The sequence below is a fragment of the Microcaecilia unicolor genome, chromosome 3 (genome assembly GCF_901765095.1).
Source record: "Microcaecilia unicolor chromosome 3, aMicUni1.1, whole genome shotgun sequence".
Taxonomy (NCBI): domain Eukaryota; kingdom Metazoa; phylum Chordata; class Amphibia; order Gymnophiona; family Siphonopidae; genus Microcaecilia; species Microcaecilia unicolor.
Window position 1 is genome coordinate 394,325,180 of NC_044033.1, and position 27,056 is coordinate 394,352,235.

At 41.2% G+C, this 27,056-nt stretch overlaps 1 protein-coding gene across 1 annotated transcript; it reads right to left on the reverse strand.

The window, feature by feature from the left end:
• Positions 1-281: 281 nt before the first annotated feature.
• On the reverse strand, positions 282-4,553 carry SOX7 (SRY-box transcription factor 7). Its single transcript, XM_030198713.1, has 2 exons — positions 3,995-4,553; positions 282-2,555 (listed from the first exon to the last, which is right to left on the reverse strand). Exons 1-2 carry the CDS (start codon positions 4,221-4,223, stop codon positions 1,705-1,707), a joined length of 1,080 nt encoding a protein of 359 aa, XP_030054573.1. The 5' UTR covers positions 4,224-4,553; the 3' UTR covers positions 282-1,704.
• Positions 4,554-27,056: the final 22,503 nt, after the last annotated feature.

A 27,056-nucleotide genomic window follows, 5' to 3' on the forward strand; every position in this document is an offset into this window, starting at 1 on the left:
AAAGTTCCCTACAACATCTTGAAAATGTTTGCTTTCAGGGCTGTATTGGGTTTAATTTAAAATTTGAAATTCTCTTTTGAGAGTTATTATTGGTTGAAACAAAAATAGGATTCCTAGTCAGGACTGTCTTTGACTGCTTGTTTAGCTGCTATTTTTATAATTTATTCTTCTGACCCTCTTCATTGTACAGTCCTTCCTTTCTGCCCACATACCGACATCTAGATTTTGCTCCAACCACCTGCTTCCTTTAACATTTTAAGTATCAAAAGCTAAATATAGTTACTACCAGTATAAGGGTTAAAGTTTTTTCTTTCAATTAGTCACTTAACTATAACATACCAAACTCTGCGTGACCTTTTAGTTACCTAGTTATCTCTCCTTACTATATTATATATCACACATTATGCATTAAATACATTTTACATTATTTATTAAAAAAAAAAAGAGCTAAATATAGGTATCTGGGATCGGTGTACATAAAAATCGGAAAACTCCCTTAGTTGCTGAGTTTTCAATTATTAAGGCATTTTAGGTCACATTTTTTATGTTCAATTCACTGATAGCACCACACTGTTCTTTCTAAACAAAAAGCATATCTCTTTATTAAAGTTAACGCACAGCTTATAGAAAAAAATATTTAGCTTCACTAATAGGCTGTAAAATATTACATGTTTATGATTTAAGAAATAATTAATCAAACATGAGAACTGAGAAAGATGACTAGACTTCTGGCTTAACGATGATCGAGCAATCCTGGTAGAAAAAGAATATTTATTTATTTAAATTAAATAGTTTAGGCAAACATATCTAAGTCATTCAAAATGCATATAAGGTGGTCAACAAAAGATGGAACATATGTTGCTAAAACCTGGAAAAATATTTTGAAGTTATGCATAATTATTATTAATAATACATGTTTGGGGGTTTTAAAACCTATAATCACGTCCATTACTAGCTGCTACTCATTAACAAAATACTACCAAAGTTAAACAGTTCATATAATTGATTTACAATAAGACTTCATCCTTATTTTGATAAAAATAAAAAGAGAGAGAAAGAACGTTAAAAATAGGAACGAAAATCAAACAATATTAATTTATACCAGTTTTCACAAGCGATAGTATACTTTGATAAAAAGACGTTATTTAGTAATTCATTTTTACATGTTTTCTCCTTCGAAATGACGTTTGGCATAATAAAAATGTCCACATGAACTATTTTCCCAGTTGCCAAAAGACGGTGATATGGCAATATAAAATGATACCTTCTGTCACACATGAATTTTAAACATACATTCATACATGTTTCATGTGCAGCATATATGTGTTCATATAGATATATGGACACATACACATTTTAATGTTGTGTTAATACAAAGTGACTCTTAAGGTTTTAACGTGTGTGTGTGTGTATACGCTAGAAACCCGTTGTGAAAAATGACATCCCTTTACAAATTACGGAAAAAAAAAAAAAGATATTTGCAATGCATCTTGCTAAAAGGATTTTCCAAAATCTAATTTTTAGAAGCAGGAAACTCTACGCTTAGGCTTGGTGGTAGACAAAAGCCCTTACTTATGAGTGAAGAGAATGAAAATCAGACTTAGCAACCCTGAGAAGATGTCCACAAGCTTGTTGTCAAAATAATGCCAAAATAACACTGTTTGTCTTGTCCAGTTCTAGTTTATGACTTCAACTGTTGATAGCCTAAGACACGCTATAATTGTTATAATAGGTCGCAGTAGCGTCTGCTAGAACGGAAATGAGGCTGTTTTCGGAGGTCTGTCCGGTCGCAGTCTGAGACACCTGGCCGTGTCCATTCATAGTCATCCCGGTGTGGTCAGGGTGGCCGGACGTGTTTAGATACTGGTCAAACTCGTTCCTGTCCATTTCTCCTAAAAGTTCTGCTTGACTGATCTGGTCAAGAGCGTCATAGTTGTGGTGGTCAGGCGGAGGGGAAAGCTGGCCCAAGTGGGCATGAAGGTTGGGGTGCAGAGAATGAAAAGCAGCCGAGGGATAGTATGTCGGAGGAGGGCAGCTGGAAACAGGCTGGAGCATGGCCCCGGGCTGAGGAATGGCTACCTGGCCGAGGTGATTGCAGTGGATGGGCCCGGCAGAATATTCGGCAGGATAGGATGCTCCAGTCATATGTGAATGCTGTTCTTCTGAGGGGCACTGAGGTGAAAAGAATGTCCGATCGGGCTCAATCACCTCTAAAGGGGACATTTCAGGAGGCGTTGGAAGGCCGTAAGGGTAGGCGTCCACGTTAGTGCTGTTCCTGATGTTTTGCAGCCTCGATCCCGAGGAAAAGCCGGCGTTGTCATCTTCGGTCACGGCCGTCCTGCAGTTTCGGTTTTCCGACGCCGAGTTCTGGTCTTTGGAAAGATTGTTGAGCAGAAAACTCGGGTCTACCCGTTTGCAGATCCGTTTGATCTGTTTTTTCCTCCTGGGACGGTACTTATAATTGGGGTAATCCTGCATATGCTGGACCCTTAACCTTTCCGCTTCTTCCACGTAAGGCCTCTTCTGTGAAGGTGACAGGGCTTTCCAGGACTTTCCTAGAATAAACATCACATATTTTTTAAAACATAATAATAATAATACACTTTCAAATGTTTATTTAACAGAACTTATTGTGCAACGCAGCCAAATATTTTCAGCGCTCCTGAAAAGCAGTGGCAGATCAGTTCGTCTTTAAAAGCAACTTCTTTAACTTCCACAATAGCCCGATAGATTATCGTTATTATTATTCATAATAATATTAATAACAACAATAATACAATTGTATTTGCATTGCTAAGTAAATTGTTAAACCTGTAAATTGTAAACAAAAAAATTTTTAAATTAATAACAAAAAGTAATTTTCGTATTATTAGGCATTACTTCCGATATTATGAAATATCTGCATATTTCAAGGCCAAAAAAGCAATATACCTGAAGCGTGAGGAAGGGCACAGAAGACAGCTTTCTAATGAAAGGCTATTTCAGAGCAACATTTTGCATGACACTAATGTACCGTCGAAGGCCAGTTGTATTGAGCACCTTATCGGGTTCCATCTCTGCAATCAGATGGTTTCCTCTGCAGTTCCCGAGTTAAAGCAAATAGGAAAACAAGTATTCATGGCAAGTTCCCAAACAAGAAGCAGAACTCAACTCTTTCCTCGTCCTGTCCCACCAGCAAAATGACGAGAAAAGTATGGAAATATATATCGGATTTTAGAACGTCTTTAAAGCTTTGAACAATTTTGGCAAACGTTGTACGTCTTTTTCTTTCGTAACGTTTATTTGCGTAATTATAACAGTATAGCAAACAACAAATAATAGACAGTAATAAAACCATACAGAAAACGTTTCGTCAGAAGCGAAACTATATAGTATTTTATTCCAAGAAGAAAGAATGTTAATATTTTCTTTATTGTTTTCAAAGAAAACTGTGTGCAGGGAATTAGGCGTGACAACAAAATAAATTTTGAAAGAAAGCCGTTTAAAACATTGATGATTATATTGACTTTTTTTCTCGTTTACTAGGTCTATCTATCTAGATTGTAAGCTCTTTGAGCAGGGACTGTCTTCTGTGTATGGAGTACAGCGCTGCGTGTGCCTTGTAGCGCTACAGAAATGATAAGTAGATAGGTCACAGTCGAGGAAGAAGGGCAACCTTCGAAAGCTAATCAAGAAATGTGTTAAGTTATGTCCAATAAAAAAGGTATCATCTTATTTTCTTTTCCATGTTTTATTTTGTTTGATTTCTATTGATAACCTTAAGAGTGGACTAACACGGCTACCACACTCCTCTACTTTCAGAGTAAAGAAATCCGTTTGAAGCGTTTTGTCAGCATCCAAGCGCATAAATAGTGCTGACTTATTGGGGGGGGGGGGGGGGGGGGGGGGAGGCCGCAAAACTGAAAAACGTCTCTAACTAGCGCGGGATTGTATGAAGATAAATAAGCGCAAGTAAAACCAGTCAGGGCAATAATAGCTCAGGGAGGGCTCTTACCCAGCATCTTGCTCAGCTCAGCATTGTGTAAGTCCGGGTTCTGCACCGCCAGCCTCTTTCTCTCGTCCTTAGCCCACACCATGAAGGCGTTCATGGGTCTCCTGATGCGGGTCTCTGAGCCCTTCTCCGCCGGGGATCTGTGCGTGGGAAGCCCGTCGGGACGCCCCCCGTGCAGGGGAGAGCAGTCCAGTCCTTCTGGCCACGAGTAGGAGCCCAGCAGGGAAGTCATAGCAGTGGAAGGCGAGTGGCCTGCAAAAGTCGCCCTCGCTGGCTGAACTTTCCTGAACTTCTCTGACGCCAGCAATCGCCCCTGAGCTTTCCTTTCCACTGACGTTTTATGACTTCGTTTCCCCCCACCACCACCGGCGATTCAGTCTTTCTAGCTCCTTGAAAGGATGACAGCAGGTACCTTCCTTGAAGAGTCTGCCTCTAGTTCCTGCAGTCTGACTGTATTTATCAGCTCCTGAGAAGCAGGTTCCTCCAATTACGCTGGAGGTGCTCCAAGATTCGGCTCCTCCTTGTTTGTAACTACCAGGAGGCAAGATGCCTTTCAGTTTTCCCTCAGCCCCAAGCTGTCACCCAAGACAGGCAGCTTTCCAGGACTACTCCAGTTTTTAAATCTTGCCTTTAGTTTTGTTTCCCCCCCCCCCCCCCCCCCTTCTATAGTAAGATTGTTTCCCAGGATCAAGTTTATTCTTTTCCCTACAGACAACGATCATTCTTCACCCTCCATTGCCTCAGGTACAAACTTAGATTGTGAGCCCTGAAAAAGGTGTGAGCAAAATCTAAATAAATACATTTAAAAATTAATTAATTAACACAGTGCATTCTGGGCTTTTAAAATAAAAAGGATGAGCAGTTATTTAAAGATTTTTCTTCATGTCTTACTCCCTCATTTTATTTATTTTTTAAATTTATTTATAAACTTTAACAATTTTTTACAAGAACACTTGCCATGCAAAAAAAAGAAGAAATTATACATCTTTTCATTACTAATTCAAATTGTGAGGAAAAAATATTTCTATCTCATCCTTTTCAAGTCCACAATATGGAGAGAGACAAGGTAAAATTCCATGAAAACTTTTTCTATAAGTACAGTGGGGGAAATAAGTATTTGATCCCTTGCTGATTTTGTAAGTGTGCCCACTGACAAAGACATGAGCAGCCCATAATTGAAGGGTAGGTTATTGGTAACAGTGAGAGATAGCACATCACAAATTAAATCCGGAAAATCACATTGTGGAAAGTATATGAATTTATTTGCATTCTGCAGAGGGAAATAAGTATTTGATCCCCCACCAACCAGTAAGAGACCTGGCCCCTACAGACCAGGTAGATGCTCCAAATCAACTCGTTACCTGCATGACAGACAGCTGTCGGCAATGGTCACCTGTATGAAAGACACCTGTCCACAGACTCAGTGAATCAGTCAGACTCTAACCTCTACAAAATGGCCAAGAGCAAGGAGCTGTCTAAGGATGTCAGGGACAAGATCATACACCTGCACAAGGCTGGAATGGGCTACAAAACCATCAGTAAGACGCTGGGCGAGAAGGAGACAACTGTTGGTGCCATAGTAAGAAAATGGAAGAAGTACAAAATGACTGTCAATCGACAAAGATCTGGGGCTCCACGCAAAATCTCACCTCGTGGGGTATCCTTGATCATGAGGAAGGTTAGAAATCAGCCTACAACTACAAGGGGGGAACTTGTCAATGATCTCAAGGCAGCTGGGACCACTGTCACCACGAAAACCATTGGTAACACATTACGACATAACGGATTGCAATCCTGCAGTGCCTGCAAGGTCCCCCTGCTCCGGAAGGCACATGTGACGGCCCGTCTGAAGTTTGCCAGTGAACACCTGGATGATGCCGAGAGTGATTGGGAGAAGGTGCTGTGGTCAGATGAGACAAAAATTGAGCTCTTTGGCATGAACTCAACTCGCCGTGTTTGGAGGAAGAGAAATGCTGCCTATGACCCAAAGAACACCGTCCCCACTGTCAAGCATGGAGGTGGAAATGTTATGTTTTGGGGGTGTTTCTCTGCTAAGGGCACAGGACTACTTCACCGCATCATTGGGAGAATGGATGGGGCCATGTACCGTACAATTCTGAGTGACAACCTCCTTCCCTCCGCCAGGGCCTTAAAAATGGGTCGTGGCTGGGTCTTCCAGCACGACAATGACCCAAAACATACAGCCAAGGCAACAAAGGAGTGGCTCAGGAAGAAGCACATTAGGGTCATGGAGTGGCCTAGCCAGTCACCAGACCTTAATCCCATTGAAAACTTATGGAGGGAGCTGAAGCTGCGAGTTGCCAAGCGACAGCCCAGAACTCTTAATGATTTAGAGATGATCTGCAAAGAGGAGTGGACCAAAATTCCTCCTGACATGTGTGCAAACCTCATCATCAACTACAGAAGACGTCTGACCGCTGTGCTTGCCAACAAGGGTTTTGCCACCAAGTATTAGGTCTTGTTTGCCAGAGGGATCAAATACTTATTTCCCTCTGCAGAATGCAAATAAATTCATATACTTTCCACAATGTGATTTTCCGGATTTAATTTGTGATGTGCTATCTCTCACTGTTACCAATAACCTACCCTTCAATTATGGGCTGCTCATGTCTTTGTCAGTGGGCAAACTTACAAAATCAGCAAGGGATCAAATACTTATTTCCCCCACTGTAATTACTCCCTCATTTAAAACGAACCAATAATTCTCAGAAAACTTAAGGGTCCTTTTACTAAGGTACGCTGAAAAATGGGCTGCGCTAGTGTAGGTGCGTGTTTTGGGCACACGCAGATCCAGTTTTCAGCGCACCTGTAAAAAAAAGGCCTTTTTAACATTTTTGCTGAAAATGAACAGGCGGCAAAATAAAAATCGGCGTGCATCTAATTTGGGTCTGAGACCTTACCGCCAGCCATTGACTTAGCGGTAAGGTCTCACATGGTAATCGTGCGGTAATTGTCTACGTGCATAGAATGATAATTACCGCCTGGTTTCCACCACGTGCAGGAAAATAAAAATTATTTTCCAGCGCACCTGGAACACAAAGAATGAAATTACCACCCAGGCCATGCAGTAGCCAGGCAGTAACTCCAAATTGACACGCATAGGATGCACCTACGCGGCTTAGTAAAAGGGCCCCTTAATAATATCATCGTACCCTAAGAATATAAAGAAATAAATGCCTTTTAAGAAAACAAATAAATACAGTAGCCCATCATTCAAGCAGAAATCACTTAGCTAAATAGTAGATTAGAATACAACTGGTAGCCATTTTATTTAAAAAAAAAAAAGTATATGTGGCTAGTTAATAAAATATGAAATAGGATTCAGGGTTTCTGTGTAAATAGCTCACGTGATGTCATATTTAATTGGTGCATAGGCAGAAGAGTACTTGAATTTAATAGTGAATCCTTGCCACTTCCAACTCAGTTTTCATGCTTGTTAAGCTATGCAGCAAACACAAATATTGCTGGAAGAAAATTACAGAAATAAAAGAAACCGATGTTTCCAGATTTATTTTTTTAAATAATTACAGATCACTCTAGTTCAAAGGCAAATACTGTGCTCTGCCCTACAGAACACCTGAGTTGTATTCTGGAGAAGGGCTGAAACTTTTAGGCCTTAGGGCAGTGGTTCCCAAACCCGATCCTGGAGGAACCCCTGCCAGTCAAGTTTTTAGGATATCCACAATGAATATTCATGAGAGAAATCTGAATGCAGCGGAGGCAGTACTTGCAAATCTCTCTCATAAATATTCATTGTGGATATCCTGTAAATCTGACTCGCTGGTGAACCTCCAAGGCAGGTTTGGAAACTACTGGACTATTTATGAAAAGTGGTGTAAGATTGTCAGAATAATTTTGATGCACATATTCTGAATGTTTTCATTAAGTTCATTGAGAGGCCATTGTATAAGACATTACAATAGTCAGGTTGTAGAAGTAGCAAGTATCGTAAGTTGTAGATGGAGCAGTGGTTTGTAACCCATAGAGCAGGGCTTCCCAAACCTGCCCTGGGGTCATAGGCAGTCAATGACTCAGCTCATGTTGAGACTAGAGTGGGGGTATCATTAGGAAAGGGATTGAAAACAAAAATAAGGATGTTATTCTGCCGTTGTATCGCTCCATGGTGTGACCGCACCTCGAGTATTGTGTTCAATACTGGTCACCGCACCTCAAAAAAGACATAATGTAATTGGAAAAGGTGCAGAGAAGGGTGACAAAGATGATACAGGGGATGGGATGACTTCCCTATCAGGATAGGCTGAAGAGGCTGGGGCTCATCAGCTTGGAGAAAAGGCGGCTGAGGGGAGATATGATAGAGGTCTATAAGATAATGAGTGGAATGGAACAGGTCGATGTGGAGCGTCTGTTTACGTTTTCCAAAAATACTAGGCCAAGGGGGCATGCGATGAAGCTGCAGTGTGGTAAATTTAAAACTAATCGGAGGAAATTTTTCTTCACTCAACACATAGTTAAACTCTGGAATTCACTGCTGGAAAAGGTGGTTAAGGTGGTTAACTTAGCAGACTTCAAAAAAGGGTTGGACGGCTTCCTGGATGAAAAAGCCATAGAATGTTATTGAATGGACAAGGGAATAATACAGTATTTCTAGGATGGGCGGGGACAAATTGCTTGTTCTTTTGGCCGCTGTCGGTGACAGGGTGCTGGGCTCAATGGACCCTTGGTCTGTCCCAGCATGGTGATGCTTATGTACTTATGGTGGGGCAAGTTAAAATCCTTAGGTGGGAGCAACACCAATGTCAGTAGTAGAGAAACAGTGGAGGTATTTTTCTTTAATATAGCAGGGACGTACCCCTTCATCATAAGCATTGCAATCCTGGAACAAACTGAAGGTCCATCAAACCCAGTATCCTGTTTCCAAAAGTGGCCAATCCAGGAATCCAGGTCACAAGTATCTGGCAAGATCCAACAAGAGTAGCACAGATTTTATACTGCTTATCCCAGGAATAAGCAGTGGATTTTCCCAAGTACATGTCTCTGGTGCAGATGCAGCAGCTGCTCCCCAAGACCTCAGTTACTAACGGTATTATGCACACTGAATATACTTAGGAGCAGGAGGAGGTAAAGGCAGTTAGCTTAGCAGAGTTTAAAAAAAGGTTTGGACGGCCTCCTAAAGGAAGTCCATAGACCATTATTAAATTGGACTTGGGGTAAATCCACTATTTCTGGGATAAGCAGTATAAAATGTTTTGTACTTTTTTGAGATCTTGCCAGGTATTTGTGACCTGGATTGGCCACTGTTCAAAACAGAATGCTGGGCTTGATGGACCTTTGGTCTGTCCCAGTATGGCAATACTTATGTACTCCAGGGAACTATGTACCCAACAAACAAAAAAAAGCAAAATAATGCACACCGAGTTAATTCAACATATTAAATAGAATAGTATTTGCAGTATTCTGGAACTATATGCAGGTACTTTGAGAAAGTACACTTGGCTCCCAATCAGCCCTAACTTCCCAGTCAAGCATCTTCCTGTTGGCCTCAGTACTATAACAAAAATTCTATGGTTACTGTCAACCATTAAATGATTTGCTTATCAATTTTTTATTAGGCTGGTTGCCAAATAGTCACTAGGCTTCAGATCTCCTGGCCTTTAGTTTACTGTTGAGTTAGCACGCGTCTTTGGAATGTGTATTATCTGTATGATAAAGCAGCGGTACTGAAAACTAGAGAAGTCAGGGTTCAGATCTCACTGTTGCTTCTTGAGATCTTGGGTAAGCCACTTAATTCCCCATTGTCTCAAGAACAAATCTAGACTGCAAGCCCTCCAGGGACAGGAAAATTCCTACTGTACTTGAATGTAACTCACTTTGATCTGCTACTGAGAAAGGCATGATCTAAATCTCAATCCAAAATTTAGTGCCAGGCATATTGTGAAGTAATTTAAAACCCTACATCATTTCCAGGAGTCACACAGCAAGGGTTTACCTAGGAAAAGCCAACACCATAAACATTGCAGTGGACATTAGAACATCAGCAAACCAATTTAAAAATTAAATAAGCTGGACTAGTACAGATCAGTCCTACATAGGCATTCAATACTAACAGAATACCTGGCCTCTTTCATGCACACAGAACACAGACAGACCTTCAAAAAGTTTAGAATAAGCAACCACAAACTAAAAATAGAAATGTGTACACAAAATTAAACTGAACCCCCAAGAAGCCAGACTTGGCATACAGATGCAACACCAGAGAAAGAGAAACTGTGATGTGTGCCCTCCTGTACTGTGCAAAATATACAGACAGCAATATGAATTTCAAAAACTGACATATTCCAATCACTACATTATAAATTAACAAATAAAAAAATGTTAAAAGAGGAAAAATAAGGGGATACCTTTGTATAGGACTAATACATTTTTCAATTAGCTTGTAGAAGCCCAAAACCTCCTTTCTCAAATCAGGACAGTGAACTGCTGTTATAGCAAACTGTAAAAGCTAATGAAAAATGTATTAAGCTAGGTCAATAAAAAGGAATCGCCTTAATTTCTATTATTGTTTTATTTATTAACTGTTAGAGTGGACCGACGTGGCTACCACACTACTTTATCCTAAATTAAAAGTAAAATTATTTTTCCACCTTTGTTGTCCAACCATTTATAATCCTGTTGGACCCAGTCACTGGTTTCTGCTTTCGTCTCTCTCTCTCTCTCTCTCAACTGTCTTGCCAGGATTTCCTGTCTATTTGTCATTTTTCTCACTCCTCCTGTCTTCATTTCCTCCACTACATCTTTTCCTTCACGTTCTCTTCCCTTTGTTTTTCTGCATCTGTGTTCAGATTTCATTTATTCTTACTATTCAGTCTTTAATTTCCTTATTCTTACTGCATCTACAGCTTTCCATCTCTTTCCCTCACCCTAGTCCACCTATTCCCCTTTCTCTTATTCCTCAGTCTATCATTGTCTCTACCTTCTATCCCCCTTTAAATCCAACACCTCCTCTCTCTTGCTACTTCCATCCAGCACCTCCTCTCCCTCCTCCCTTCCATCCAGTATCTTTCTCTCCCCCTTTTATCCATCTCTTTTCTCTCCCCTCCATCCAGCATCTATTTCTCTCCCTTCCACCCAGCATCTCCTCTCACCTTTCCATCATCTCCTCTCCTCTTCCATCCAGCATTTCCACTCTCTTTCTCACTTTTCCATCCAGCATCTCTCCTCTCTCTTTCTTCCCCCTTTCATTTAGCTTCTCCTTTCTCTCTCCCCCTTCCATCCCCTTCCCTATCCACCCCCAGCATCTTTTGTTCCCCTACCTCTGACACTCCCCTCCTGCCCCCCACCCCATTACTTGGCTGCTGCTGTTTCCTATCACTGCAGGAGCAACAGCAGCATTTATATGGAAAAAAAAGGCTCAGGGCTGTGGCCTCTGCATGCCTCATCACTGGTTCTACCATTCCCACCTCTATCCTAAAGGAAAGCTGTGGTAGGAATTGCTGAGCTTAGCTGGGAAGGAAATATATGTACTGTTTTATTTGAATATTTTAGTGCCGTAGCTCAGTGGCGTAGCCACAGGTGGGCCTGGGTGGGCCAGGGCCCACCCACTTAGGGCTCAGGCCCACCCAACAGTAGCACATGTTTAGCAGTAGCTGGTGGGGATCCCAAGCTCCACCAGCTGAAGACTTCCTCCTGATGGTAACAAAAATGTTACTGTCCACGATACCAGCACGTACGCATGCTTGGTGGGGGGGGGGGGGGGAGAACACTCGGTGCCCACCCACTTCTTGCCTAGGCCCACCCAAAATCTGTTGTCTGGCTACGCCCCTGCCGTAGCTATCTATTGCCTATGTCTGGCTCATTCTTGCTATGCAATTTAATAAATAAAAAGAACCTAAGGACAGCTGTACTTGCCAGTGCCTGTTGAGCTAGCAGCACAGAGGAGCAGGAGGAAACTGCTGGACCACATCAATACATTATGAGTCATCAAATCCTAACCCTGATGCAAGACAATTGGGGATAACAGGGTGTTGGATGATTTCCTAATACAAATCTCTTCTTAGAAGTCAATTTGTTAATCTGCCATGCCTTGAAGAACCACATTCACTGTTTCTTTATTGGGGGTAGGGGTGGGGGTTAAATATTTCGTTTCATTTCAGTCTATTAGAGTTTACCATAGTTTACATATGCTACAAGGTCATGGTTTGGTGGTATGATGTGCTGTGGCATATAGGGTTAATTTAACAGGGGCACAGACTGAGCTGTCAGAAAGGAAAGGCACTGGCACAAATCTTTCCTTCAACTCACTTGAAGAAAGGAGAGGAGGCTTCTTATTAACAGTAAAGGCATTAAACACATTTTAGGGCCACACTGTAAACTAGTGTAAGGCCATTGGGGGAGAGATAGAGAGAGAGTGTGTGTGTGTGAGTGTGAGTGTGAGTGTGTGTGTGTGTGAGAGAGAGAGAGAGAGAGAGAAAACTTACTGTTACCTATGTTGTAAGCCCTAAGGGCTCCTGTGGTATCCATGTACTAATGTAGATGCGCTAACTGGTTAGTGCAGGAATGCCCACTCTCCACCCCTGACATCCCCCCTCAATAAAAACCTCAAAAACTATTTAACCATGTGGTTAGCACCCACATTCTAAAGTTACCACATGACACTGTAGAGCAACCCACTGTACTCCATTTTTTGTTGCATTAGGCATGTGTTAGCACCTAATGCAGCTTAGCAAAAGGGTCCCTTAATTTCTATTACTACTAGTTCTTATCATTTGTATAGGACTTCTAGACCTACCATGGTCGTAGCCATGTGGGCTGAGGCCCACCCAGAAGCTCTGCAGCTTTGACAGCACTGGTATGTGAGGGAGCAAGCTGGGATCCAGAGACTCCCTATGAGGAAAAGCTAAAATGACTAGGGCTCTTCAGCTTGGAGAAAAGATGGCTGAGGGGACATATGATAGAATAAGGAGTGGGTTGAACGGGTTGATGTGAAACGTCTGTTTACGCTTTCCAAAAATACTAGGACTAGGGGGCATGCGTTGAAGCTACAATGTAGTAAATTTAAAACGAATCAGAGAAAATTTTTCTTCACTCAACATATAATTAAACTCTGGAATTCATTGCCAGAGAATGTGGTAAAGGCGGTTAGCTTAACGAAGTTTTAAAAAAAGGTTTGGATGGCTTCCTAAAGGAAATGTCCATAGACCATTATTAAATGGACTTGGGGAAAATCCACTATTTCTGGAATAAGCAGTATAAAATGTTTTGTACTATTTTGGGATCTTGCCAGGTATTTGTGACCTGGATTGGCCACGGTTGGAAACAGGATGCTGGGCTTGATGGACCTTTGGTCTTTCCCAGTATGGCAATACTTATGTAGTCCTGCATCTTCTTCCCTTCACAAATGTTTCTCACATCATTGGGTTGTTCGCAGCAGCAATGATTCCTACACGCTTCCCTCAGATAACCTGGAAGCCTCCCCTCTGCCGCATGCTGCCTCCACTCAATGCAACTTCCTGTTTTCACTCAGAGGTACGCGGCAGAGGGGAGGCTTCTGTGTTAGCTGCATGCAGCATGTGGGAATCGCTACTGCTGCCAGCAACCCCTTGAATTGCGAAACATTTATGAAGGGAGAGGGGAGATTCAAACCGAGGATCACACGGGCAAAGAAATGCATGGGAGTGGAGAGGAGGGGAGGGAAGGAAAAAAGTGCTGCACATGGGGGAGGGAAGAGAGGGGGTTCACTTTTGGATGGGAGGGAGAGATGCTGCATGGGGTTTAGGGGAAGAGAGAATTGCTGGATATGGGATGGGATGGAAGGGAGAGATGCTACATGGGTTGGAGGTACAGGAAGAAATTTTGGATATGGGGTGGGAGGGAGAGCTGCGACCTGGGTTGGAGGGAGAGGAAGAATTATTGGAGGTGGGTTGGAGGGAAAGATGCTGCACAGGGGGGTAGGGAGAGAGGGAGAAATATTGGACATGGGATGGGATGGAGAGATGCTATATGGCTTGGGGGGAGAATTGTTGGAGGTGGGGTGGGAGGGAGAGATGCTGCATAGTGGGGTAGGGAGAGAGGGAGAAATGTTGCATATAGGATGGGAGGGAAAGATGCTACATGGGTTGGGTGAGACAGAAAATTGGTGGGGGTGGGAGGAAGAGCTGCTGCATGGGTTGGAGAGAGAGGGAAAATTATTGGAGGTGGGGTGGGAGGGAGAGATGCTACACAGGGAGGGACAGGGGTAAGAGAGGGAGAAATGTTGGATATGAAAGTGGGAGGAAGGGAGGGAAGGAGAGATGCTGTATGGAGAAGGGGAAGGAAAAAAGAAAAATATGTTGGACCCAGGATGCAAGGAAGGAACAGAGAGAGAGAGAGAGAGAGTGATGTGGACAATGGGAGAGAGGGAGGAGGGAAGAGAGGTTGGAGGAGAGATATGCACAGAAGGGGAAAGGGAAAAAGAAGGAGATGTTGGAGCCAAGGACAGAAGGGAGTGAGGAAGAGATGCTGGACAGTTGGAGGTAGCAAAAAAAAACAAACAACATTTTATTTTGAATGTATTAAATGGAGTATGTTAACTTTGGGAAATGTGCAATGTGTTCAGTAGTAAATGAAATGCATATCTGTTTTTATTTCTCTAGTGTTGCAATACAGTACATGCCAAGTTTAACTTCTTGGGGTTCCCACTTCAATGTTTGTGATCCTTCATTCTGAATTTGGTGGAGGTCTGCTGATAGTAACGGCTTGTGGAGAGTCTGGAGGGGAGGCAGGGATCGGGAGGGCCTCTTCCTTGATTTTCTGACCTGGGCCCTAGCATGTCTAACCCCAGTTCTGACCCTTGCTGTAGCCGGTGGGGATCTCCAAGCACAGCCAGCTGAGGAACTCCTCCAGAGGCAGTCAGAACTCCATTCTACCAAGCTCTGCAGTGTGCAACATCATCTTTGACTCACCAACCACACATGTATAGGGTGCCGACATCGGTGGCTCAGAAATTTTGCTGCTGCCCACCAAACTTGGTAAAATGGGGTTCTGGCCACCTTCAGAGCAGGGGCGTAGCCAGACTTCACAGTGGGAGGGGGCCAGAGCCCGAAGTGGGGAGGCACATTTTAGTCTGCCGCCCCACCACCTCACCCCTGCCGCACCCCAAAGCAGCAAATACCAGTCAAAGCCTTCTTCAATGCCAGTCTCCCGCGCCACCACGTTCGCTGCCCTGCTCTTTCTTCCTCCTGATGTCCTGTCCATGCTCCTTTAAGTGAAACTGAGTATGCTCAGTTTCACTTACTTAAGGGAACGTGCAGGATGTCAGGAGGAAGAAAGAGCATAGGGCAGGGAACACGGCGTGACAGAGACCAGTGCTGAAGAAGGCTTCAGCTGGCAGGGGTTGGGAACCCCCACCAGCAAAACCAGGGGCCCGGATGAAATTTGGGGGGGGGCAGGCCCCCGTGGCCCCACCTAGCTATGCCACTGATTCAGAGGAAGTCTTCCGCTGACAGAGCTAGGGGATCCTCATGAGTTCAAGTATTTATATTTTGAGTTGTGAGGTGCTGGGGGAGGGGTGAAAGTGGGAGTAAGGCAGTGGCAGAAAAAATGTTGCTCCTACCTAATTTGGGCTCAGGCCCACCCAAAATTGGCTGATCTGATCTATACAGCAAACACCTGCTGGCCAGAGCTTACAATCTATTTAAAGCCAGACAAACAGGACAAATAAGTTAAACATTTCTAACAGCAATGATTACCTGAGGAAAGAGACCTTTAGAAGAGAATCAGAAATCAGAAAAATCGAACTTGCCATTAAATCTGTGAGCAGGACATTTTTTTTTAGCTATTAAAAATAAGGCACAGATTGTATTTTATTACCCCTCCCTAGTCGTTTTGCCTTCCTTCTATTTCCAGCCTTAGACTGCTTGAGTATCCGAAGGAATGTAGCCAGAATTTACTCCCCTCCCCTCCCCCCCAAGGAGAAAGCTTGCTGACAGTCTCTTCCAGGCTGTTAGTGTATGTCTTGCAGAGTCCTTTAATGTTTTGGGGGATATTTACACCAATTATTGAGCTAGGCGTCACCTTAGTCCAAGTTCGTGGGTTTAACAGACTGAGCAAATTCGGGCTTTTGTTTTCCAAAGCGCAAGCACTTGAACTTGCTGAAGACTATGGCGGCCTAAAATAAGTGCAAGGAACCGAGACGTCCGTTTAAAAGCATCGTGAAGTGAACCACTTTCAGGAAGCTAAGCGTCACTTAACCCTCTTGCAGAGAGAGAGAGAAAGGGAGCTGCTTATTTCGGATCAGGCGGGGCTGGCTTCCTGGCTGCTTGATTATTTCTGCCTCTGCCCTTCAGTGACTGCTGTACTTTAAGTGCAGGGGAGTAGAGGGGGCCCGACAGAAGTCACCGTGTTTCCTCATCCCCAAAATTCCCACGAAAAGGCCTCTAGCATAACCCTTGAGAATCTCATATTCCAACGCTTCTTTACGGGGAGGACGGACAAATATACGATTAAAAGATGTATTACACGCATATAGAATCAATCGTTTGGAAGGTACATCAAATATCGTAACCAAACGAGTCCCCGTTTTTCTCATATTACCTTTTACTGAAATATACGCTGCAACCGGCTATCAAGCCACATTTCCACTGGAAGTGCTGCTAACGTTTTTGGCAAGTTTCAGCACATGGGATCACCTTCAGTTTTCAACACCGGAGAACTCCCGTTTAAATATTTTGATGCGTTAATTACAGGGGCCGATAAGTTCGCTGAACTGGATTGCAGGCAGTTCTGTCCAATACTAAGGTGTGTTTTGTTTTGTTCTTTTTCATTTTTAAGGATAAATATAGAGCTTAACTGGCTTGCAAACCGTATGTGGCCTCGTTATATGAAAAACAAAATATTTAAAGAGTTCTGGGAAAGTCTCATGGTAGTTTTAAAGGCAAAACTATATTACATACAAAAAGAAATACTGACATGGTCAACGTGTAGCTTATCAAGTCCACATAATCTGTAGCGTCGAAACAAATGTTCCTTCTGCAAAGAAGCAGGTGATTTTTCCATATTTATTAAACCCCACAAAGGGCTTGCTTCATAATAAAAAGAAAAATGTTTTCCCACAAGGGAAACTTTTGATGCTGTTATAACTCAAGGTCTGCAAGATAACCACAGCCATCAAGTACAAGGGTTTTTTTCCACATTCGTTAAAAAGAGACTTTAAAAAAACGTTATCATTATAAACCAAATAGTCCTTTATTAAATACATTCAAAGTGACGTATTTCCCTTCAATATCATCGTTCTACATTACCCACTGGTCTTAAATGTAAATCAGGAAACATCCCTGCTTAAAAATATATATATTTGGGCCAGAAACCCTCCTTTCTAAATGAAGCGCATTTATGGGATTTTAAATCATTAAAAGTATTTTTGATTGTGTCGGAGCAATTGTTTTCTCATCTCTCTGTATAACTGCAACATATATTTCTACCGGGCAAGCTCTCTAATGATGTGAGTGGGATCGGCAGTAGTTCAACCTGTTTACATAGGCTCTCAGGTATTGGGAACTGTGAATTTCCAGAACTTAGGGTTTACTAAAGCTAAATCATCCCCCCCCCCGCAGCACTTAGAAATCTGACTTTATAAATGTACCAGCATGATGAGATCTGGAAGCAGGATATAGGGGAAAGCCAGGGATGATGGCATTCCGCGGAACTGCTCTGCACAGCCTTGTGGAAGCGGATAAACTAGTTTTGCAACGTTTTAGGTAGCCACTATAGACAGGAACCAAAACAAACGGACAAGCCAGCAGGATTGGAACCATAAAATAAATGTTTCGTTTCGTAGAATGGGTCTTCCAAGTTTTGTTTTTTTGTTTTGTTTCTAGATTCATTTACAAAATGATCGTGATGCAAACACTATATCGAAAGGTGCTTGGTTAGCTTCTTTCCCTGCTGAAGCATCCTGATTTTATTTTACCAGCACTGAAGTTCTTTCGTTTTCTAAGGCTCATTCCTGCAGGCTAAATATACTAACTTATTTCAGTATTAAAACTTGTTTTCAGTGACACTTTAATTAAAAAAAACAACAACATATTTTTCAATATAGGTAGGGCGCATTCAAAAGTTTAATGACACTGTGCCCATACAAATACTTGTTTCTTGGCATTTGGTGTCTATTTTGGGACATAAATCATTTAATTCAAGGGACCCCACAGAGGAGGGGGTTTCAGGATATTCACGCTGAATACAGATGAGGTAGATTTACATACACTTCTGTCTGCATAATGTTCTTATGCTGAATATCCCCAAAACAAAAATTGTTATTGAGGTTCCCTTCCCTCCCATCAGACAAGCTTCAAACTTGCATGTTGTAATTCTAGGTCAACTAATTAGCACATAGAATTGTGGAGCTGAATTTTAGAAAGGACTTCCAGCTCAGAATATGGACATCCAGGTCTGTAGGAAGAAACCAAAAGAGAGGGTGAACAGCATACAAACCAATACAGAAACAAAACAAAAAAAAAAAGCAACACTGGGCCTTCAGGATTGAGATAATCAAAGTCCTTCTTTTATATGAAATTGACCCGACACGGGCCGTGTTTTGGCGCACAAGCACCTGCATCAGGGGTCAAAAATTTTTTGTGTCCTACAGGTCTGCTTCTGGACATAAAGGATATAAACAAACAATACAGGAAATGTTTCCTAACTGTACAAGTCAATCCGCTTATGCTTCAGAACGCTGTCGGTAGAAAAAAAAAACCACCAAAAGTGCTCAGGGAGGACAAGGCCATAGCAGAAAAACTGAATGAATTCATTGCTTCTGTCTTTACGGAAGATGTAAGAGATCTGCCTGTACCGGAAATAGTTTTCAAGGGTGATGATGCAGAGGAACTGAAAGAAATCTCAGTGAACCTGGAAGATGTACTGAGCCAAACCGACAAATTAAAGAGTAGTAAATCACCTGGACCGGATGGCATACATCCAAGGGTATTCAAAGAACTCAAGCATGAAATTGCTGATCTGCTGTTAGTAATATATAACCTGTCATTAAAATTGTCCATAGTACCTGAAAGATTGGGGGGTAGCTAATGTGACACCGATTGTTAAAAAGGGTTCTAGGGGTGATCCGGGAAATTATAGACCAGTAAGCCTGACATCAGTGCTGGGAAAAATAGTGGAAACTATTATAAAGAATAAAATTATAGAACACGTAGACAAACATGATTTAATGGGACAGAATCAGCATGGGTTCAGCCAAGGGAAGTCTTGCCTCACCAATTTGTTTCATTTCTTTGAAGACGTGGATAAAGGTGAGCCGATTGATGTAGTATATCTAGATTTTCAGAAAGCTTTTGATAATGTTCCTCATGAGAGACTCCTGAGAAAATTGGGATAGGAGGCAAGGTTCTGGTGTGGATTAGGAATTGGTTATTGGACAGAGGGTAGGGTTACATGGTCATTTCTTTCAATGGAGGAGGGCGAACAGTGGAGTGCCACAGGGATATGTACTGGGACCGGTGCTATTTATAAATGATATGGAAATCGGAACGAGGAGTGAGGTGATTACATTTGCAGATGATACAAAGCTATTCAAGGTTGTTAAAACATGTGCGGACTGTGAAATATTGCAAGGAGACCTCAGGAAATTGGAAGACTGGCCATCTAAATAGCAGATTAAATGTAATGTGACCAAATGCAAGGTGATACACATTGTAAGAAATAATCCGAATCATAGTTACCTGATGCTAGGGTCCACCTTGGGGGTCAGTGCTCAAGAAAAAGATCTGGGTGTCGTAGTAGATAATACGCTGAAATCTTCTGCTCAGTGTGTGGCGGCAACCAAAAATGCAAACAGGATGCTAGGAATTATTAGGAAAGGGATGGTGAATAAGACCAAAAATACTATAATGCCTTTGTATCACTCCATGGTGCATCCACACCTTGAGTATTGCGTTCAGTTCTGGTCACCGGATCTCAAAAAAGATATAGAGGAATTAGAAAAGATTCAAAGAAGAGCGACCAAAATGATAAAGGGGGTGGAACTCCTCTTGTATGAGGAAACACTAAAGAGGTTGGGGCTCTTCAGCTTGGAAAAGAGACGAATGAGAGGAAATATGATTGAGGTCTACAAAATCCTGAGTGGTGTTAAACGAGTAGATGTAAATAGATTTTTTACTCATTCCAATAGTACAAAGACTGGGGGACACTCGAGGAAGTTACATGGAAATACTTTGAAAACAAATAGGAGGAAATATTTTTTCACTCAACAAATAGTTAAACTCTGGAACTCTTTGCTGGAGGATGTGGTAACAGCAGTTAGCGTATCTGCGTTTAAAAAAGGTTTGGACAAATTCCTGGAGGAAAAGTTCATAGTCTGCTATTGAGACAGACACGGGAAGCAACTACATGCCCTAGGATTTGTAGTATGGAGTGTTGTCACGATTTGACCTGGCTTGGCCACTGTTTGGAAAACAGTATACTGGGCTAGATGGACCATTGGTCTGACCCAGTATGGCTACTCTTACGTTCTGTTAAGTTCTGTATCATGGTATGTTACTAAACTCAATTATTTTAAGCACTTACCAAGACTAAACAATATACACATCTATGGAAACAATTCAAATGTATTTAAAGACCCCCCCCCCCCCCCCCCCAACAGGCAGTGTCTCATAATTTAAACCTGACCAGATACGAGTCTGCTATAAAGACAGCCAACTCAACACATATTAGATCCTGCAAAATGTTCTAAAACCCCATTTGATACTATAAAAAACTAAAATTATATTAATATTTTCATAGATAGGATATAATGCCTAGCAGCAGTTATAAATATACTTTAGCGTAGGCTGTATGTCTGTCTTCCTTGATGTACTTTTTTATGAGTGTTTCTCCGTTCATTCGCCTTAGGGCAATTTTTGGCGCATGAGGGCTGAGCTCCCGCTAAAGCCTTTGGGAAACAGAAGCTTTCTGTCGAGCATACCCTGCAGACAACGCTATAGCCCAGATAGGTGTTATTACCTTGTTTATTTGATGCATAACAAAGCACAATACTATAATCACAGTTTTGATTGTTAGTGGAGGTTTTTGACTGATGAGGAACCTGTATCATGGTCTCTAATATCGAGTATGCATGAGATCTATGACAGTCTGTAATTCACGTTTCCTTTATAGTGAATACAGAGTTTCTGAAGTCTTTCCTCCTTACAGAGAACTATCATAATATTCTTTCTTGCCAGTATTTGTATAGTAGTGTACCTCAGGGGCAAATATCAGCAATTGGATAAAATTAATATTTTGATGTAGTCTCAGTCAGGGCAACACAAAATCCCTCAACTGGAAATCACTATGCACAAGTTTGTGCAAAAACACATTCAGAACCTTACCATAACATAATAGCACCAATTCCCAGATCTCAAAGAGCAACAACCTTATCAATGAAACTGCAGCACTGTAAAAATTACACTGAGCTAGAGGCCAACCAAATTTCAGTTTAGTTTAAAATTTAGCACTGTGATTAATATGTGAGCTGTGATTGACTTTCATGAAATAAACACACAAACAACTCATCCCTCAGATAGTAGTGAAAAGATTGCATGGACCAAGGGAAAATTCTGACTGACTTCAGGACACAGGGTTTGCACTGCATTCATATTTCAATTCTCTGAGCCATTCATTCTTTGTGTGTAAAATCTGAATTTGTCATAAACCCAAAATTCTTCTTAAGATGTGCAAATTCACTCATCCTAATAGTTTCTTTCTGTGTATTTCTAGTTTGATGTACATACATAGTTAGAACTGTGCCCACTGCAGGCTTATATGAGTCTGATCTTAAGAATACCATCTGTCATAATAAGATTCAGATGTATTATAGGGATACATTTGGGCCATGCCAGAGAGTCTGAACTAAAGCTGTATATTGTGTATGGCTGGGCACCATAATTCATAAGACAGGAATGGAGGAAATAGGAAGAAAAACATGTGTAACATTTAAAAGAAAATCAACTCATGGTTAAAATAATAGCCTTTAATGGATTTCTCTTTCCTTCAGAAAAGGAAAACAAGGGAATCACAGAGGAAGGAGTGGATCAGCTACACCGAAGCTCTAATAGGAAAGAGCCTGCACATAACTAGAATTCATTTCGTTGAGGCCAAGTGGAACATACTGATCCACGACAATTGGAAGACAGCTTATGGACTGTTCAGAGATGCCAGGAAAACACTGCACTGAAAAAAATGCAAGGTATCTGAGACTGTGCTAAAACCAATGTGCTAAATGCTACAGAATGTAGGGCAAAATAACTCGCTAATCCTAGCTGTAACCCAATGAAAATTCAACAGAGAATATCTAGCCATTCTCTCTTTCCTACCTTCACAGTGGCATCATCTTCTTGCCATCTCACCTGTCTCATTGCCTTCCTTCAGCTGCATGGCTTTCTAGTCTTCCTGTGATATCTTGCATGGTAAAGGGTGACCGAAACCAGGATTCTCAGTTTTGACCAAAACCAAACTAGCAACCAAAATTTGCAGTTGTTTCAGCTGAAACCAAAACCAATCCCCCCTCCCCACCTACCTCCTCACAATCTCAGGGGCTCCCTCCCTCCACCCGCCCCATTCGTGAACACCCTCAGTGCCCATAACAGTGCCCACCCACCTCCACCCTCCTCTACCCATCACCACCTTTAAATCTCCTGGTGGTCTAGTGGCTCTTCAGGGCAAGAGCAATCCCCAGTTACTCTTGCTTCCACTGGTTCCACAGCCAAAATGGCTGCCCAGACTGCCACAAGAGGTACCAGCACCATTTTGAGGTTGGAAATTACTCTTACGTATGCTGGTTCTAATCTCAAAATGGGCATTGGGACCTCCCACAACTGTCTCACAAGACTGCCATGGGAAGTCCTAGCAGTCATGTTGGATGTGGAGAGACTGGGGATCGCTCTTGCCCTGAAGAGCCATGATACCAGAAGATTTAAAGGTAGGCCCAGGAAAGGCCTCTGGGTAGAAGGTGGTAGTGGTGGTACACCCAGAGTGAGTTTCATCTGAAAATGCACTGACATTTTTGGCTGAAATTCGAACCTGGATTTTGGGCCAATTTTGGTGCCGAAAACCCAAAATTCGGTTGGCCTCTATTGCACAGACCATTCAGATGTTTGTATGCTACATATGTACTCCAGCCTGATCCTAGATGTATTGATATACCAAATTCTTAACACTACACCAATTGTCCATGCATGCCACAGACATACACGGATTAAAACCACACACATAAGTATACCACATGTATGCATGAATCAGAATCTACATGTGTCAGTACAGCAGATGTATGTACTGCACAGCTGACAGCACTCTTGAGAAGCCATGATGTGACAGCATGGAAAGAGAGCTACCACACTGTAGCCAAGAATATAAAGAGACACATTTTAGTGGTTACATAAACTATAGTTTTCATTAAACAAGGAAAATACGGGCTTTAATACAATAAGGCTATCTGAGGTAGAGTGCATAATCATATTACAAGATATGTCACAGAACAAGAGTTTGGAGGAAATGCAAAAAAGTGAATCCAAAGTAGACTCACACAGGAGCAAAGAACAAGGCAAAAGGAGCTTTCAGGATTGGGTTGGAAGCAGTGTGTGCACACGCGGGGGAAGGGTTCTGGTTCACTGAACCACCAGATTTGGGGTGGTCATGGGGACAATCATGGGGACAGCCATGGGGAGGGAGGGTCAGGGTCCACTGGACCACCAAGGAAAACTAAAAAAAAAAAAGTTTAAAGGAGGGCTGGGGGGGAGGGGGGGGGGAGGTTGGCAGGGTCCACTGGACCACCAAGGAAATAAAAAAAAAAAAGATTCAGGGAGGGTGTCAGTCCATTGGGCCAACAGGGAAGTTAAAAAATTGGGGGAGTGGCACCAGGAGGTAAGAGATAGGAAGCACAAGCAGGCAGCCTTAACAGCTGTCTACTTGTGCTTCTTTCCCCTCTGACAGCTCCAGAGCAGCTGTAAAATTTGCTCATTAAATTACAGCTGCCCTGGAGCTGTGCATCCCCCGGAATACACATTAGAATACTAATGAGGTCATTGTTATACATTTGCATGGGGGTTTCAGTGGCTGCTAATGGCACACATTAGAGCAACAGAAAACCTCTTTCTGCATTACTAGCTACATAATCACTTGCTTTAGACTGACTAGAATCAGTCTGAAGCAAAGTTAATAGCACAGTGTGCTTTGTGCATCTGACACTCAGTCTTTACTTACCAACATAAAATCTAGTATGCAACAAGCCCGCATAAATGAAAACAGCTGGAAACCGGCAGGGTAACACTTTAAAAAGTGAAACTGCTGAACCTGCTAAGAAGATCTTAAAGCGTGTGCATGTGATGTCAGGTAGAGAGATAAAAAATATAAAAACTACAAAAATGTGAATGCAGATATTGAATTCTACACAATGTAAAATTGGATCAAGAGCAATTTAATATCAAAAAGAAGTCTTCTGAGTGTGTGTGAGAAAGGAAACAGCATTTCTATCCATTTTGAAAACTCATACATATGCACCCCATAACATTTGCTTAGTGCATAAATAGTTTAAATGCCTGAATTAATTAAATAAACATACATCATAATGAATGAATGTATCTCATTGAAAATGAAACAATAAAACAAAGTAAAACAATACATAAAAAAGGAGGTGATATTCTGATATATAATTTGCAATGACAGTGTTCAAAATGAGATATGAATACTATGAGACTAAAATAATAAAATAAAATGTAAAATGTGTTTAAAACTCATATATTTATTATATAAACACAGAACTGTACTGAACCAGACATAATATACCAAGAAAAACATCTATAAGAAAACAGTAAGGTCTAGTTCATTATTTAGACCTGCTGGAGTAACCATATCAAATTCAGATATAAGACGACGTAATAAAATGCATTGTGCCACTTCCACATCATGTGGGCACAATATTTTCATTGAAATAGTGTCCCAAAGAGTTCTAGTGTTGTACCAAAGGACCTTCATGATTGCATCTTCTGATATTACTCTTGTATTTAATCATCCTTTATTAACTTGCCTGATTGTTTTTTCCTATGTACATCATAAAGCATGGGTATATGATCATGGATATTACATTTTTTTGTACAGCAATCAGACGTATGTTGTAATTGAAAGGTTCTTCCATTGCATGGATGCTGAAATTCTGATAAGGATAACGACAATGGGTATCCAAAACATCTCCAATACTGTACATGTCCTCTGTTTGCATTGTTAACATCTTTGTGCACAGGAAAGGAAGATGGTGCTACTAATTCCTTAATCTTTTTATTTCTAGTATGTGCAGTGACAAGCTCTTTCTCCCTAAAACACTGGTGTCTAACCAAAGTAGGCCAATGTTTTCTCATAATTCTTTTATGCTCATTAGAAAGATTGGAAAACTTAATGGTAAAAACAAGATCAGGGTTGGCTTTTGCATGGAGATCTTCACGATATGCAGTTCTAGCCCTGTTTACCCTCTTCTCAATGCATTCTTGCAGATAACCTTTGTTACAGAATCTGTGTGTCATTTCTGCTGATTGCTTTTCAAATTCATCAAATTAATTACATAATCATTTTAATCTCAAAAATTGTGTGAATGGTAAATTTTCTTTAAGGCCTCTGATAACTGTCAAAGTGTAGGAAGTTGTTTTTATCAAAAACGTATACTCCCTTTGAAATAATAATATCTAAAATGCTATTTTGCAAAAATCATATTGCATAGTAAACTTCAGGTTGTAATCTAAAGTGTTCAACCAAACATAGAATTGTTGTAATCTTTTCACGCTGCCTTTGTACTGACAACATAGACATACTTCTTCATTAAAAGGATGATATGTCAGAAACTGATCTTTAAAATATGTCTCGTAGAGTATGGCAATTTCAGGGGCCATTGTGGTGCCCATACCAGTCCCTTTGATTTCTTTAACAAAATTTCCACGGAAAGAAAAATAATTGCCTTTTAAGGCCAGTCAGGCTAATTCAATCAAAAAAGCTGTGAGAACACATTTATTGTTAGTTCTTTGGTTGACTGTATTTTCAATCACATTCAGAGGAGACTCTTCTTGAGGAATATTACAGTGCCTAAATATCAAATGTAACCAAAATGATGTCAGAGGTGTCAGCATCAAAATCATTCAATATATTTATTACATGACTTGAATCGCACACAAAATACTTAATTTGGGGAACAAATGGTCTTAGAAAAGTGTCATTGAAAATGGACAAGGGCTCTAATACAGAACCAATGACTGACACTATCGGCTTACCAACAGGTTTTGTTAAAGATTTATGTACCTTGGGAAGTACATAAATAGTTGGAATGACTGGTCTTGAAACAGTCAAAAAATATTTTTCTTTTAAAGTTAAATAACCTGCTTCAAATCCAAGTGTAACTAAACTATCAACTGCATATTTTATTTCTTTGGTTGGATCAGATGCCAATGGTTCATAGAAATTACAATCTGATAACTGATGATCAATCTCTCCAATATATTTGGTAGTATTAAGAATTACTACTCCACCACCCTTGTCTGCAGGCTTGATTACAATATCACAATTTTCTCATAGTTCTTTTAATGCCTTATTTTCAGTTTTGGTTAAATTGTAAAAAAAATCTATTTGTTCTTCTTTTCTAAAGTGGTAATATCACGCAAAACACATTCAAAATAAGCTGCTATCAAACAGTCCACAGGTCCAAGAGGGCCTCATTTTGATTTCTTTTTAAGTGTAGACATTTCTGTGTAAGTGGAGTTTTCCTGTTGAAAAAATGAGCAATCTGTAGTTTTCTTTTGAACTTGAATAAGTCTACTCGAAATTGAAAAGCATCATGAGGTTTTGTAGGTACAAACTTAAGCCCTTTCTGTAATACAGAAATTTATGGCTAAGTGAGAGCCATGTTGGACAAATTGATTATTGGGATCTTAAGGGTCTTGGGGACAATCTCTGGAATAAAATGTCTGTCTGTCACTGCCTCTCCCTCAGCCCCTGTAATTCGTCTGATGATCTCTGTAATGTGTATTGTGAAACATTTTCTTGCTCACAGATTTCATGGTTGGTCTTCTCTCCAAAGTTTGTCTAAAAA

Coding starts and splice junctions, on each gene's coding strand:
- SOX7 (XM_030198713.1), bottom strand. CDS start 4,223: ATGACTTCCCTGCTGGGCTCCTACTCGTGGCCAGAAGGACTGGACTGC. Junction 2,556..3,994: donor TGAGCTGAGCAAGATGCTGG/GTAAGAGCCCTC, acceptor TGTTTATTCTAG/GAAAGTCCTGGAAAGCCCTG.